At 40.0% G+C, this 15,490-nt stretch overlaps 1 protein-coding gene across 1 annotated transcript in view; it reads left to right on the top strand.

Moving 5' to 3' along the window:
• Positions 1-2,137: 2,137 nt before the first annotated feature.
• The window catches only part of rasef (RAS and EF-hand domain containing), an 87,185-nt gene continuing 73,832 nt past the window's right edge, over positions 2,138-15,490 (top strand). The window contains exon 1 of the mRNA XM_039750577.1: positions 2,138-2,804. Within this exon, the coding sequence (XP_039606511.1) occupies positions 2,494-2,804 (311 nt within the window). The 5' untranslated portion in view covers positions 2,138-2,493. The remainder of the gene's footprint in view (positions 2,805-15,490) is intronic.

Here is a 15,490-nt window from a genome sequence, read left to right as displayed (position 1 = left end):
GAAAACATCTTACATCACGCCAGTCCCAAAGTTATCACATCCGGGTGAGCTTAATAACCTTAGGCCTGTCACTCTGACGTTACATGTGACGAAGACCATGGAGCGCTGCTACTTCACCACCTGAGGCCACAGACCCGCCACGTCCTCTACCCTCTGCAGTTCGCATACCAGGAGAAGGTGGGAGCGGAGGATATCATCATCTAAATGCTACACCGATCCCTCTCCCTCTTGGACAGAGGCAGTGGTGCAGTAAGAATTATGTTTTTGGACTTCTCTAGCACCTTCAACACCATTCAACCTCTGCTCCTTAGGGAAAAGCTGACAAAGATGGGAGTAGATTCATACCTGGTGGCATGGATCATGAACTATCTTACAGAAAGACTTCAGTATGTTTGTCTTGGGAACTGCAGGTCTGACGTTGTGGTCAACAGCACAGGAGAACCGCAAGGGACTGTACTTTCTCTGGTCCTGTTCAGCCTATATACATCGGACTTCCAATACAACTCGGAGTCCTGCCACGTGCAAAAGTTCGCTGACAACACTGCTATCATGGGCCGCATCAGGAGTGGGCAGGAGGAGGAGTACAGGAACCTAATCAAGGACTTTGTTAAATGGTGCAACTCAAACCACCTACAACTGAACACCAGCAAAATCAAAGAGCTGGTGGTGGATTTTAGGAGGCCCAGGCCCCTCATGGACCCCGTGATCATCAGATGTGACTGTGTGCAGAGGGTGCAGACCTATAAATACCTGGGAGTGCAGCTGGATGATAAATTGGACTGGACTGCCAATACTGATGCTCTGTGCAAGAGAGGACAGAGCCGACTATACTTCCTTAGAAGGCTGGCGTCCTTCAACATCTACAATAAGATGGGTATCAGACGGTTGTGGCAAGCGCCCTTTTCTATGCAGTGGTGTGCTGGGGAGGCAGCATAACGAAGAGGGATGCCTCACACCTTGACAGACTGGTGAGGAAGGCAGGCTGTATTGTAGGCATGGAGCTGGACAGTTTGACATCCGTGGCAGAGCGATGGGTGCTGAGCAGGCTCCTGTCATTCATGGAGAATCCACTGCATCCACTGAACTGTATCATCTCAAGACAGAGGAGCAGCTTCAGCGACAGACTGTTGTCACCGTCCTGCTGCACAGACTGAGGAGACTGTTCCTCCCCAAAAATACTTCAGTTCCTCCCGGAGGGGGGTAAACATTAACATTATACAATGATATTGTCTGTTATACCTGTCTTGCACTCTCCACCCTGCATTTTTTAACTTGCACTGCATTTTTATCACTATTTAATTAATATTGTGTTTATCAGTATGCTGCTGCTGGAGTATGTGAATTTCCCCTTGGGGATCTATCTATCTATCTATCTATCCATCTATCCATCTATCTATCTATCTATCCATCTATCCATCTATCTATCTATCTATCTATCTATCTATCTATCTATCACTTCACTGCACTCAAATGGCCTCCACAGTCACCAGATCTCAATCCAACAGAGCACCTTTGGGATGTGGTGGAATGGGAGACTCGTATCACGGATGTGCAGCCGACAGATCTGCAGCAACTGCGTGATGCTATCATGTCAATATGGACCAAAATCCCTGAGGAATTTTTCCAGCACCTTGTTGAATCTATGCCATGAAGAATTATGGTGGTTCTGAAGGCAAAAGGGGGTCCAACCCGGTATTAGCAAGGTATGCCTAATAAAGTGGCTGGGGAATGTATAAAGACTGATTTTACAGTACATAAAGACTGGTTTAATATAATACTTATATACAGAGTATATAAAGTCTGATTTTACATTATATATACATACAATATATAAAGATTTATTTTACAGCATATAAGGACTAGTTTTAATGTAATATTTATATATACATACATTATATATATTTATTTATTTTACAGTACATTGTTTTAATGTAATAGTCACACATACACACACATAATGCCAAACGCTGTTTTCAGATAGGAAACCACTGAGCTCAGCCCCAGGCTTCTCGCATCGCACGATTTTTGGACTAAAGCTCCACGCTGGCTTCGTGCCCAACTGGTATTTCCATTTGCTTTTTGTTTTTCATGTCCCGAGAACAAAACTCAGGTAGGTCTCGCGTCACCAAAAGTACTCCTCCCTTATGTAAACGAACGAAGGCAGCGCTGGCAGCTACTCGACTTGGCAGAGACCGTTTAACCCTTCTGTCTGGGAATGTCCGAAGAGTCGCAAACTCATTAAAAAAGCAAAGCTGGTGACCTGGCAGCGCGCTGGAATTTAGCCGACCGTCTTTGAAGAAGCGCCTTCGTGCGCTCTAAACGGAGCTGACATTCTTCTTTAGGCTGTAGTTCTGTTGAGAGTTAAAGGTCACGCGTTTGAGGCTTAAGATATGATCGGTAAGAATGGTTGTTTTTAAACGAAAGCTAACAAAAGAAAAAGACTTTCACAGTATAGGATAAAAAAAACAAACAAGTTTCTTCACCCACCCCCTGATGGAGGACGAAGAGGAGCTGGACCGGTTACGCCTGCTCTTTCACGCCTGTGATGCGAATAATTCGGGTAGGATAGAAAAAGAAGAGCTCTTCTTGGTGTGCTCAGAGCTGAGAGTGCAGCCCTACGAGATCGAGGAGATCTTCACGAAGCTAGATCTTGATAAAGACGGTTCAATCAATTTCGAAGAGTTTGTGACCGCTTTTCACACCGTGTCTGAGGTGATCTGCCCCAGGGATATGGAAGGCGACAACGCTGCAGCGTGGGGGGCTTTCCGGCGGAGACTTGGGGAGGAAGCCCGATTCATCCCGAGGTGAGAACGCTTTGATTAAAAAGCGCCCGCGTACTGCAGATGTGCCCTAAGCGCAAGGACGAGCGGCGCGCAGGCGGGCGACTTGTGGCCTCATCTCTAGAAAATAGCCGATGAATATGTTAATAAAGTTAAGATCATCTGGGCATTGTCAAAAAAAAGTTTTTTAGACACGTTGAACTTAAAGAAATTTGAATAGTAAGCTTGTAAGTTATTAGTGAAAAGATATCGTATACAACCAAAAATTAAATATACTGTACGGATGATGGCAACACTGAATACATAAAAAGTTTTATTTTTGCTGTTGCTGCTGCCGAAATGGGGTACGGAATTCCGTGACACCGAACCTTCTCTTAAGCGGCTTAAAATGGAGAGAAGAAACGAGAGATAAAACAGATTAGTGAATTTAAGAGTGAATAAAACAGATGATATAGAGTTTGTGAATTTACATTTCGAATTTCGTCAAGAAAGACCATTTATCATTTGGATTTCCATAAATGTAACACCTGCTGGCTCCAACAGAGTGTCTCATGGGACAGGAAAGGGTTACAATAACTTATTTATTTAGTTGTCACCAACTACTTTATTAAAAGAGAAAAAAAAAAGAAAGCGCAAACGGGTTTAGTGAGTGATTTGTTTAAAAATGACCTTGGACTTGTATTATTAATAAGGATCACGTCAGTCTAATGGCAGCAGATACCTGTGTTCACTTCCAGCCTGGTCCCTTTCAGTGTGCAGTCTGTGTGTCCTCCCTGTGTGCGTGTGTGTGTGTCCTCTAGGTAGTTTGGTTTTCTAGGACTGACTGCTGTCCCCTCCAGGGTTTGTTGCCACCTTTCGGTCAATGCTGCGAGGATGAGCCTCACAGCCATAGAAAGTAAAGAGAAAAAAGAGTTGAATGAGTAAATACACATTTTGGTAAGAATTTATAGTAAGTTTTGTTAATAAACTTTTACAACGAATGTAAAGTCTCAACTATAGATGAGGTAGTGCCTAAAAAAGTTCAACTGAGGAATAAATGATTTGTAAATCAAAGATGTAATAAAGTATTACATAACATTTGGAAATGCCTTATTAACAGTAAGGTATTGTGTTACTGACATATGATTTCTTATTTAATAACATTTGTAAATAGTTGAATGCACTTGAACCAATAATCTGTTACGCATTCTATAAAGTTAATGACTTATTGAAGAAAGTTATCATTAAGTGTCACCCACATTTTATATGGTCATGAGTTGAGAAAATGGACGACCGGCTGTTGTGATAATGTGATCTATTCAAATCTGTCTGTAAAAGCCTACAGCGCCAACAATATTATCTTTACACAGGCAAAGACATGTTTTTTTTTGTTTTTTTTTTCAGACTAATTTAATTAAACTTGTTGGCTCCTACTTTCTTAAGTCAGACTAAGAATTCAGAATCATGTAGCAGTGCGTGTTTTGCTTTTTAACACCAGTGAGCAGAATTCTGTTATAGGATTTGAGTGCCCGGCGGTTCCAAAGTGAGCTGTTAGTAGACAAAGGCTTGAGTTACACCTTCGCTGTCCTCTACGGTGTAGCCTGTTTACTGCATACTGACTGGATTGTAGAAGCAGCGGAAGAGTCAGAATGAATGCACCCATTGGATGATCAAGCTGTTCACAGTAATGTTAATGCCTAGTTTGGCCCAGTTTCACCCCACAGGTTAAATCCTTGTTTACAGGTTGGGCAATAACAAGCACAAATTAGAGATTTATTGCACTTAAACCCCTCAGCTAGAGCCCTGTGTAGACTGAGCTAAGTACCACTGCCCCATCGATCCATTTTCTGAAATGTAACATGCCTGTTCTGATGGTAACTCGCACAAGCTATGAAACTTGTCTTGTACAGGACACCGCATTCTTAAAAAGAAAGATGCCAGAGTGGTTCTTTAGAGTGGTGCCACAGGGGACTGTTCTTGGTTCCCAAAAGAACCTTTAAGGTTCCAGAAAGAACTTTTTATTTAGATTTAGATCTGTGACAGGCTCCATAAATAACCATGAACAGATGATAACAGATTTGTAAAATCCCAGTGGGTCCCTGATTTTAAAGGACTTTTTGCTGCATACAATAACGCAGGCAGAGTTCAGGATTTCTGGATCTGTTGTAACCTTCTAGGTAACCTACTATACATTAACCATTTCTGTTTTGTCCACATATGAGGACCCTTTTCCAAGCCAAAAGAACCAATTTCATATGCATAGGTCCCTTTACAGAACAAAATGGTTCGTTGTTAAGTAGTCATTCAACCTAGTAAAGTGCCATTAAAGAACCATTACTTTTGTGTAGAGTGTAGGCTGTCGTCTTTCAAACCCACAGACATACTTCTACTGGAACAGCTTACCCATCCATCCCTCTATGCATCTGCAGCAAGTTCTTTGTCTAGTTTTAGCGTTGTGGGTAGTTGGAGTGTATCACAGAAACATGAGCAGGATTGCAGAACGCAATTGTGAAGAAGGCACCAAACCATCAAAGGGTACAACGCACAAACACCCCCCATACTTACTGAGGCTGGGTAAATTTAGGCAGCATGTGCATACCTGGCATACAAGAAGATGCAATCAGAGTCTCCACAAAGAATCCATATGTACTGCACATGTGGAGAGCATGCAAATATAGTATTTCAGAACTGCTAGGCCAGCAATGGAACCCACATCCCTGAAGTTGTGAGATGGCAGGATTGACTACTGTATCACTGTGCTGACTGAGCAGTGCTGTAGTAAAATCAAATTAGTACAGAAACGTCATCTTGTCTGTGTACTCTCACTTCATTAACCTGCATCACTCTGTACCAGAAGTGACTGTTAACTACACTATTAGGCTTCTTGGATAACTTTTCTTGTAAAAATTGTTAGTATTACTAGATGTTTGTAATTGTTAATTGCACTGAATATATCAATTTTTGAATAAGAATATTTCCGTAATAGGACAGTAGTCATTTGGCTGTAATGATGACAGCAAACTGTTAGTCTGTGGTTACAGAGGCCATTGGTGCTAAAATTGCAATGAATGGCTGCTCTTTGCATGATATAATTTAGTCTGAGGCCTTCATTGCCTCCATATCTTATATATAAACATCTACACGTGGATGTGTGTGTGTTTGTCTGGCTCGGAAGTTAGACATGGAGTAGGGGTAAGGGCTCCATTTTCAAGGAAACAGAAAACTTGCTAATAACACAAGCGAGGCCAGCAAGTCAGCAAAACGAAACCTCAGAAGAAAGACAAAGTCACTTAGCCGCTAACATCGGCAAAACGGTATTCCTTTTACTCTTCCTCCCGCCACTAATAACACAAGCGAGGCAAGCAAGTCTACAAAGCGAAACCTCCAAAGAAAGACAAACTCGCTTAGCTGCTGACATCGGCTAGGTATCCCTTTTACTTTTCCTTCCATTGCTAATACAGAAGTGAGGCGAGCACATCTGCAAAATGAATCCTCCTAGGTGAGAGATGCACAGAGTAGTTCCTTTCAATTACCTGATATCTCTACATTTTTATTTTTTTTCTGATGATTTCAATAGTTTCCAGGACCCTGGGCTTTTTACAGCATGGGCTTACACAGCTAGTTTTTAATATAAGGTTATATTTTAACATTTCTGTTTTTTGGAGACAGATTTCTTATAATCTGTTCTCATCTGTTTTAAATCTTTTCTTGTATGTGGGCTCTTGCTTGCTCTTTCAAAATGTCGTTCTCCTCCTGGACCATATCTCAGACTTTGCCTAAGGCCTCACTTGCTTTCATTGAGTCTGTAATAATAACAAATTCTTGCTTATGAAACTTTCTATATACATTCAGGCTACTGATTAGCAGATGCAGTCTGTGAATACCAGATTTTTAATTAATTTGAGGCCTTGCACAAGAGCATTGCTTTGACTTCCCGGCCATCAAGGGAATTCTCAAAACAATCCCAATCCCAACAAGAAACGAAATCCCACCAGCATTTCATGGGTCTCTCTCTGTTGGCCATGCCTAGAACATGCCCTGAGACTTCATCATAAATGCATGCATAAACCATCTCAGCTGGCTCCACTCGATCCAGAGAAGTAGCATTTCAACTTTGAGGTTCTCCCCTGCTCCTGACCTTCTTATCCTTTCATTGAAAATGTGCCTTACAGTCCAAAGCAGGAACCTCGTTTTGGTTGCTTCTGTATGCAAACTCATTATTCAGGTTACCACCCAAAAATGATTGCCATAGGTGGGGATTGAGATGTGGACTAACTAGTAACTGATAGCTTCAGACAAACATTTAACTCCCAACACTACCACATTCCAGTACAGTATTCACAAACGATAGTTCACGGGGTTGGCTTGGGCTCAAGATTCTCCAGATCTCAATTTGTCTGAGCATCTGTGGTATGTGCAGAAAAAACATATCCGATCCACAGAGGCCCAATCTTGCAACTTACAGGACTTAAAGGAGCAACTGCTAACGTCTTGGTGCCAGATAACATTGGACACCTGCAGAGGTCTTGTGGCGTCCATGCCTTGACAGGTCAGAGCTGTTCTTACTGTACGAGTATTAGACAGGCGGTTTAATGTTGTGACTGATCGATGCAAGTCATTCAATGACCAGACACACAAAGCTTTGGCTCTGGATGCCCAGGTTGCATTCTTTTGTCATTTTAATTCAGTCAAAACATAAAAGTAACGGATTCTGAAAATTGTCAAAAAAAGAAAATGTGCACATGCCAGTGGTTATCAAGCTCAGCCCAGGGGTACTACTGTGGTTGAAGATTTGCGTTCTAATTAGTTCCACAAATTATTGCGTCACTCCTTTGTCTAATTGATCTAATTGTTTAATTATCCACTCTACTGAAGTGTGATAGATACATTCAGTAGAAATTAAGTATTTTGTATTTTCTTGCCATAGCTTTAAACACCTAAATTTCTTTTATAATTTTCTTTTCAATAAGATTTAGACAACTAAGTTTATTTTATCATTTTCTTTTCAATCAGATGTAAACAACTAAGTTTATTTTATCATTTTCTTTTCAACCCCCTTTCTTCTGTGACGTTTACTCACTTAATTGTACCCAAAACTGACAATTAGTGACAAGCAGTGCAGGCAAAGATGCAAATGACACAGAATGCTAAGGGGGAGCAGCTACTTCACTGTCTTGTTCACTTGGGTGTTGGAAAATCTGAGCTGAAAAAGGATGGAAAGACATATGCTTGTGTGGTGGAAGAAAGCTGATTGTGTTATTTGTTTAATTTTTATTAAAAATTTATTTAGAATGATTTGGTTAGCGGTAATGTTCAAGGATGATGCAAATTTATCAGTGCATGCATGGTCTTTAGGAGTCTGAAGATACTTCAGGTTCAGCACACAGTTTTCTGCAGGCTTCTTTGATAGTTGGTTAATGTTATAATTTTCTTTATCTTTTATGGGGAGGGGAATGGATGCATTAGGAGAAATGAGTCTGGGCTTCTGTTTGCCACATATGTCATTGTATGGGTGGACCGCATGCTTATAATATTTTATGAGCTATTGCTGCCTACTGAAAACTAAATGCTTTTGACCACTGGGAGAGAGTCCCTGCTCATCTAGTCAGCTAAAAAAAATATCCACTGCTCAGAGGTCATACAAGCAGCCACTTTTTTAAACCTGAGTTAGTGAGACATTTGTTCTATTACTAGTGCTTATTCCTTTTTGCACAGCTATGATTTTTAGTGTTGTTGGAAACTTGTAGTAGTTTATATTACACAGTTGGAAAAATAAAATACAGGTATGTTATGCGGTATATAAGTAATGTGACGACCAAGGAGCACCTTAGTGCCCCGACATCAAACACAACCCAACCACAAACAGCTTCAGGTTCAATCAAATAGTAATTTATTAGCAGTATTACCTTTACAGGCTTTAATCCACCAGCAATAATCAAATGGCATACCAACAGCTTCTGTCTCCTTCTCATCCTCCTACTCCTCCTCTTCCAACTACTTGAGCGTCATCTAACTCCCTCCCAGCTCTTGCTCTCTGATGCAGTGAGACAACTTCCTTTTATCTGCTCTTCTCTGCCAGGGTCAAGACGTTAACCTGCAGGAGCACTTCCTGGATACATGGAAGCTACAAGCTCCTTTTCTATAGCGCCCCCTGGAGGCACCCAAGGTCTCCTACATGGTTGTCCTTCTGGACTCCAATTCCCACTCAGCTCTGCAGGTGTCCAACTTGGGAGCGAGTCAGAGAAACACTACCACGTCTTGTGGCAGAGAATGAATTGTTCATAAAATGCCATTTCCCCCAGTCCTTCCATTACTCACCCCTGATACCAAGTGGGGCTCCTCTCGGCTGAGGTGCATCTCCGCTCCAGTGTTTCTTCCATTTTATCAGTCCTGCCAAGTATGGGATGCCAGACCATCCTTTCTGGCATTTATAGTAAATATTGTTTTTACAGCTTAGAAAATGGAAATAACATAGATAGACAGATAACTTTGTTTGTCCCAATTAGAGAAATGTAGCTTTTTACAGAAGGTAAATAAATAAATAAATGAAAAAAAAACAGCTATAGCCACCCTCAATTGCACACTACAGGGTGGTCCAGATCTAATTATGCAGATCCAGATTGTCTGGATGACTTTGATTTATGTGAGGACAATTCCAGTTCGGCGCAAAGATGATTCTTCATGTCGTCAGTTTGCGCACTTCTCGATGGTTTATGATTTTCTATGTAATAAACTTAATAAGTTATAGTGTAATGAAAAATGCATAATTAGATCTGGACCACCCTATAGATTTGCTTAAAAGAATGAACAAAGAGATTAAAAGAACTGTCACAGTCATTGTGAGGCATTATAAAGCATATTTCTGTTGGTATAATGGAACCCTAGTATTTTTTTTTCACAGTCCTCAATGCTAGTGTGTCAGAAAAAGGATGTATGGCACTGTTGATAACAGTTTTGTTTTCGTCTAATTTTCCCATGTGAATCAAAGAAGTATATCAAATCAAAGACTATCTCCAGCAGTTTGAGAGTACTTTCCATAACTGAGCTTAATCGGCTTGTTGATTGGGTGTTAATGGCCCAGCACATCACAGCATAGGAAATCACACTGGACATCACAGAGTTGTTGAACATGTCTAGGATGTCACTACTCACATTAGTCTAAGAAAAAAAAAAAGAGTCTGCTCAGCCATTTCTTTTTATAGCTTCTCTGTGTTGTGAGACCAGTCCATCTTGTCATTGATGTGGACACCCACGTACTTGTAGCAATGCACTGCTTCTACATCCATTCTCTCAATATTGTCTCTTTGGTGCTGTGAAAATCAACAACCAGTTCCTTGATTTTTCTGAGGATGAATTGCAGTCAATTCTATCACCAAGAAACAAAATTCTCCACTTGACTTCTCTACTCTGTCTCTTCCCTCTTATTAACATACCCCATAAGTGCAGATCATCTGAGAATTTCTGAAAACACCATGAGTATCATTTAATATTCATAGTCTGAGTTGTACAGAGTGAAGAGAAAAGAAGACAGGACTCCTGTGGTTCTCCAGTGTTGCTCATAGTCCTTGAGTTTCATAAACTGCCATCTACCCAATGGATAGTGAGTAATACAGGACACCATAGGCTCATCCACCTGCATATCCCTGAGCTTACTGCTTAACAGGGCTCTTTTCTACACTGTTTGGCCATGGCTGTGACACAGTGGAACAAAAATGTAACCTCTTGGCTCAAGCGGGATCTTCCTACAATGTAATTTTAGACCCACCTCCTGTGCCCTCTGAAAAACCACTGACAGTGAATCCACAGCAGCGTTAAAGACCATCCATGTAAAAATCCAGGGTGGTCTCCCCTCAACTTTCTCGTGTACTCAGATATTGGGATGGATATTTGAGAAGTAAACGGCAAAACAATAATTATATTTTTATATTGTGTACATTCAAGAACAATCGACAACAAATCAAATCAAATTGATATTGAACAATTATTATAAAAGTAAAGTTGAATAAATTGGACTCTGGAGCTGCATGAATAAAAAAGTACCACTTTCGGTAGAGGAAATAGCCCAAAAGTTGATAGAAATCCATGCTTTGTACCTAATGCTTGGATGCAAAATTTGGTTGAGCTAAGTGAAAGCATACTCAGGTAATTGTGTTGACATTCACACACGCACACAGACAGACACACAGACATAATTTTAAAAATGGTATTTTCAGACTCAGGTTGGTCTAAAACGTCAAGATTCATCAAAATCTCAAAACGGAATTTTTGGAGGATTCCATTACTTTCCCTACACTTCGTATACTTCGAAAGTCAGAAAGGTCTAAAACACTGAGATTCATCAAAATCTCAACGTAAAATTTTTCGATGATTACAATACTTTCGCCATACTTGGTATACTAGAAAGTAATAATAAGTTGTCCAGGCACTTCAAGTCTGATAGCACCCTGTGCATTGGCAATTTAAAAGTGGCCAGTACAATACACATTGCATTCTTAATGGCAGGAATTCTCTAAAAGAAAAGCCCACTGGTGAACATTGTTTTTTTCACTCCAGAAGCCAGTACCACCTGCCAACATTAACTGTGCAGGTCAAGGAACGTGAACCAACTTGACCTTACTGTTAAGTCCATATACTTGTCCATATACTGCAGCGGGTGTAGGTCCTTATTGGAAATGGCATTTGTCACCCAAAAATCAAGAACGAAAAAGTAATGAGACAGGAAATGTAATGAACAAGAAGGACATGAAAAAGTGTAGTATTAACAGGCAAAATTAAAAAACTGGAGGGAGCAACAATTTGGCACCAGTCCAAAAAACAGGTGCCAAAGTCTTCCTCAAAATATGAGAATGAAAATCCTGGCTACCTACAAATCACTAAACAACTGTGACTATTTGTTCAGAAAATATCCATAAACGTGGACATGATACATACCATTTCACCATTGCAGTCAGTACAAAGTCTTCAGCTGCTGTCCTTTTCCTAAGTAGGACGATCAGCAAACACCAGCCTGCTTGTGTGATATGCAAACACGACAGACAGGCTGGTGTAGCAGTGTAGGCGTGAAACCCTTTGAAAACATGTCCAGTATCAGAGAAGTGCAAGACTAAAGACTGAACCTCATGTTTTGTCACAGAGTAGGACGCACACACCTCAGTGTTTGTCGTGGAATGGGTTGTGCAAACCACAGTCCATGCCAGTCTAGACATCTGCAATGTGGTAACTGCCATTGGCCAGCCACAATCTCCCAACATCTGGATTACAAAGGCCCTTAGAAGCAGCTCCTTTTATGCTGTGAGTGATAGCAGAGCTGTTATCCTTCACTACACAGGGACAGCCAATAAACACTGCAAACAGAGTGCTTCTTTTATACATCAGCTAAGCCCATGCATTTTTGTATTTTGCACAGTACCAATGGCCCACAGCAGTCCACCCGTCCACTGTGAAAATCCTGCTGACTACACCAAGCGTTTTGAAACAGATGTTTTTGCAGCCTGAACAGCAACTCACAGTGGACAAGCTGGCACCCTATGGTGGCCAAATGCACCACTTGATCTTCAGGGGTCATATCCTCTAATATTACCAGCACCTGCCTGTCTGAGTCGTCATCAGTCCACATCAATGGGCAGAAGCCATAAACATGAATTAGCAGATGTATACGTCCCAAGAGTTCTGTCATATCCACCAACTTTTGATTTTTTCTTCTTGGGGATAAATACTCACTGGTCCCCTCTTGGTGGTTAACTTAAACCAGTCTACTCACCTGCCAATAGTTCACTCCAGTCTTTCTTTAATTTGGCATCATGACTCATTGGAGGTTCTCTCAGAGCAAACTCTGATTTACAGTCACCAGTCTGCAGTTGGTGCCAACCCTCTATGTTGCGTTTATTAAATAATAAAGTCAGAACCATACACACACAAAAACATGTCCTGCTTCATGTCCTGTTGTTTTGGGCTACATGAAACACCACTAAAATAACAAACATGAACTTGATAGAAGACACAAGTAGCCTGCCCTGTTCTTCTGTTTTCTGAATGCCGTCAAAATGCAGCAACCTCTTTTACTTTCTGCTATCCAATGTCACACACTGCAGCATCATCAAGACCAAGAAAATGAGCTAAATCTTGTGTGGAGATCCTATTTATCCTATTTCTCCTAAAGTATGTGCCCATATTCTCCAATCCTCTCAAGGTTTGCCAAAGGATGCACCCAAAGCATCTATAGCTCTGCTTAGAGTGAAAAGTGCCATATGGCAGTGGATATCATATACAGTATTGAATGATGTTATTACACTTCTGTAAATCTGTTTAAATGTAAGCAAATCAATATTTCTTGTCAGCACATATCTATCATATCCTTTTCCATGTTCAAAGAAGGCAGAATGAAGCCACATTGTTTACTATTGATCACCAGAAATTAGAAACAGATATTCTTTCACTTTCAGATAGCACATCCATTTTGGGAGTCAGTCACTGATATTGTATGTCTTTATACATATCAAAATATACACAATAAAAATATGACTTTATTCAGCATTATTAAAGTATTTCACATGAATCAGTCTAAGACAATTTAAGGAATACTGCATGCATAGGAAAAGTTGTGTGTTTATGAAATATCTAAGGTGAATTTCCACATCAGATAGATATCTGTGGTTAGTACAGGGATGCTTTCTAAAGTATGGATTAGTGTACAAGCAATTGATATACAAAGAGCTTTGGGATAAAGACACTAAAGTGTTACAATGAGCCCATTATGTCAGCGAAGATGAACTGCCTGTTTAGGCATGCAAATACATAATTATCTTGGACAATGGCTTTCATTTTGCTTTTGCAAGCCTGTTTGAGTGTCTCTGTTGTTTCTATTTCAGTGGATTCCAAAACTATTCAAACCCCTTCACTTTTCTGCAAACTGTATTGTTTTGTTGGTTGAATTTTAAATTGATAAATTTGCCATTTTGCCTATTAATCTACACCCAAAATTGCAAAGTGAAAACATGTTTGCAGAAAGGTTTGCAAATGTATTGAAATCAAAAACTGATATCTATCATTCATGTACAGTATTAAAACCCTTAATTCAGTACTTTGTAGAAGCCCCTTTGGCAGCAATTACTGCTTTGAGGCTTCTTGGGTGAGTGTCTACCAGCTTTACAAACCTGGATTTGGCAGTTTATCCCATTCTTACTAGCACATCCTCTCAAGCTTCGTTACATTGGATGAGAAGCTGACATCTTCAGGTCTCACCACAAGTGCTGTCTTAGCTGTATGTTTTGGGTCATTGTCATGCTGAAAGATGAACCACTGCCCCAGTCTGAGGTCACAAACATTCTGTGTATGTGTATTTGACTACATTGATCATTCATTTACCAGACCAGTCCCTGCTACTGAGAAACACCCCTACAGCATGATGATGCCACCACCATGCTCTTACAGCACAACTGAGAGTGAAGATGTAAAAATGTGTAAATACTTTCTGAATCAACAGTACATCCAGAAACAAAGATAATGAATAACAAAATGAGGTGATACTGATATATAACAGTATCGGTTTTTGGATTTAGGATAATACTGAGTGCACACTAGAGCTTGTACAGAGGTAAGCGGTTAACTAACATCAATTAGGTATTCAGACTTGGACTTCTCTTTGCATAAATAACAATTAATATGGTGAAAAATGAGCATGCATAATTGCAAACAAATGTAACTGCCACTGTTACGTGAAAGAAGTTTATAATTTTCTAAAATTCATTTGTATATTCTTTTTCGACCCATTGCTTGAATTGTAGCTGATAAGCTTGGCTTAGAATTTGAGAAGAGCACACAAAATGTTTTTGTAATGTACACATTTTTTCTTTGAAAAGCTACGTTTTTTCCTTGTGATGTATTGTATGTTCCAGGAGCTGTAAAACAGCACAAAAAAGAAAGAACAGCGAACAGTCTGATAGATTTTCCTGCGCCCTTTTACATCCTGTTTTAGACACTTTCAGTTTAGTGACAATGGCTTTGATCTTTAAGTACTTCCCACTGACGTTTCAACCAGCCAGTGAAACAAGTAGGGTGACATCCCAGTCTCTGATGAAGTTAGGCAAAGGAATAGTAGACAATACAAGTTATGTGGAAATCATTCAAAAGAAAGGTGAATAAATAGTTTACTATCTTACACTAACCACACCGTGCTGAAAGTCCAGGGTGGAGGGAAAAGAATCCTGCCCTTTGATGGGCTTCTAATGGAGCCTTCTTATGAAACACGTGTGTGTTTAGAATGATTACAGGAAAAATAAAGAAAACATTCCCTTTGTTTCAGTTTTTAACCTTTCAATCCTCAGTATTTTAGTGGCTTTATTACCAGAATACCAATGTAAAACAAGTAAGAAAATGAATGTAGTTACACTCAGACGCGTTTGTAGCCTTGATTAGTTGGTTTGAAAGTTGGAGCACTTTAAAATTTTCTAGTCACTTCAACAAAGAGATTGTTATCTCCATTTTATTTATTACATATTTTTATAATAGTGAGTCATGTTCAAAAATAACAGCGATAATAGAATTTAACTACACATGTCAGCAGTGTACATAAAACATGCTTTTTAATACAATTTTGTAATATGTGACTGAAATTGCTTTCATAGATGGCAGAGTCCAACTGAAGAAACAAAAAAATCATGTTCTTAGTTGTTAGTTTTTGGATGTGGAGGGTCAGTGGCTAATTGTAGTTTACATTTCTTAAACAGGAAGAA

The sequence above is a fragment of the Polypterus senegalus genome, chromosome 4 (genome assembly GCF_016835505.1).
Source record: "Polypterus senegalus isolate Bchr_013 chromosome 4, ASM1683550v1, whole genome shotgun sequence".
Taxonomy (NCBI): Eukaryota; Metazoa; Chordata; class Cladistia; order Polypteriformes; family Polypteridae; genus Polypterus; species Polypterus senegalus.
This window is presented reverse-complemented; position numbering and strand designations above follow the sequence as displayed.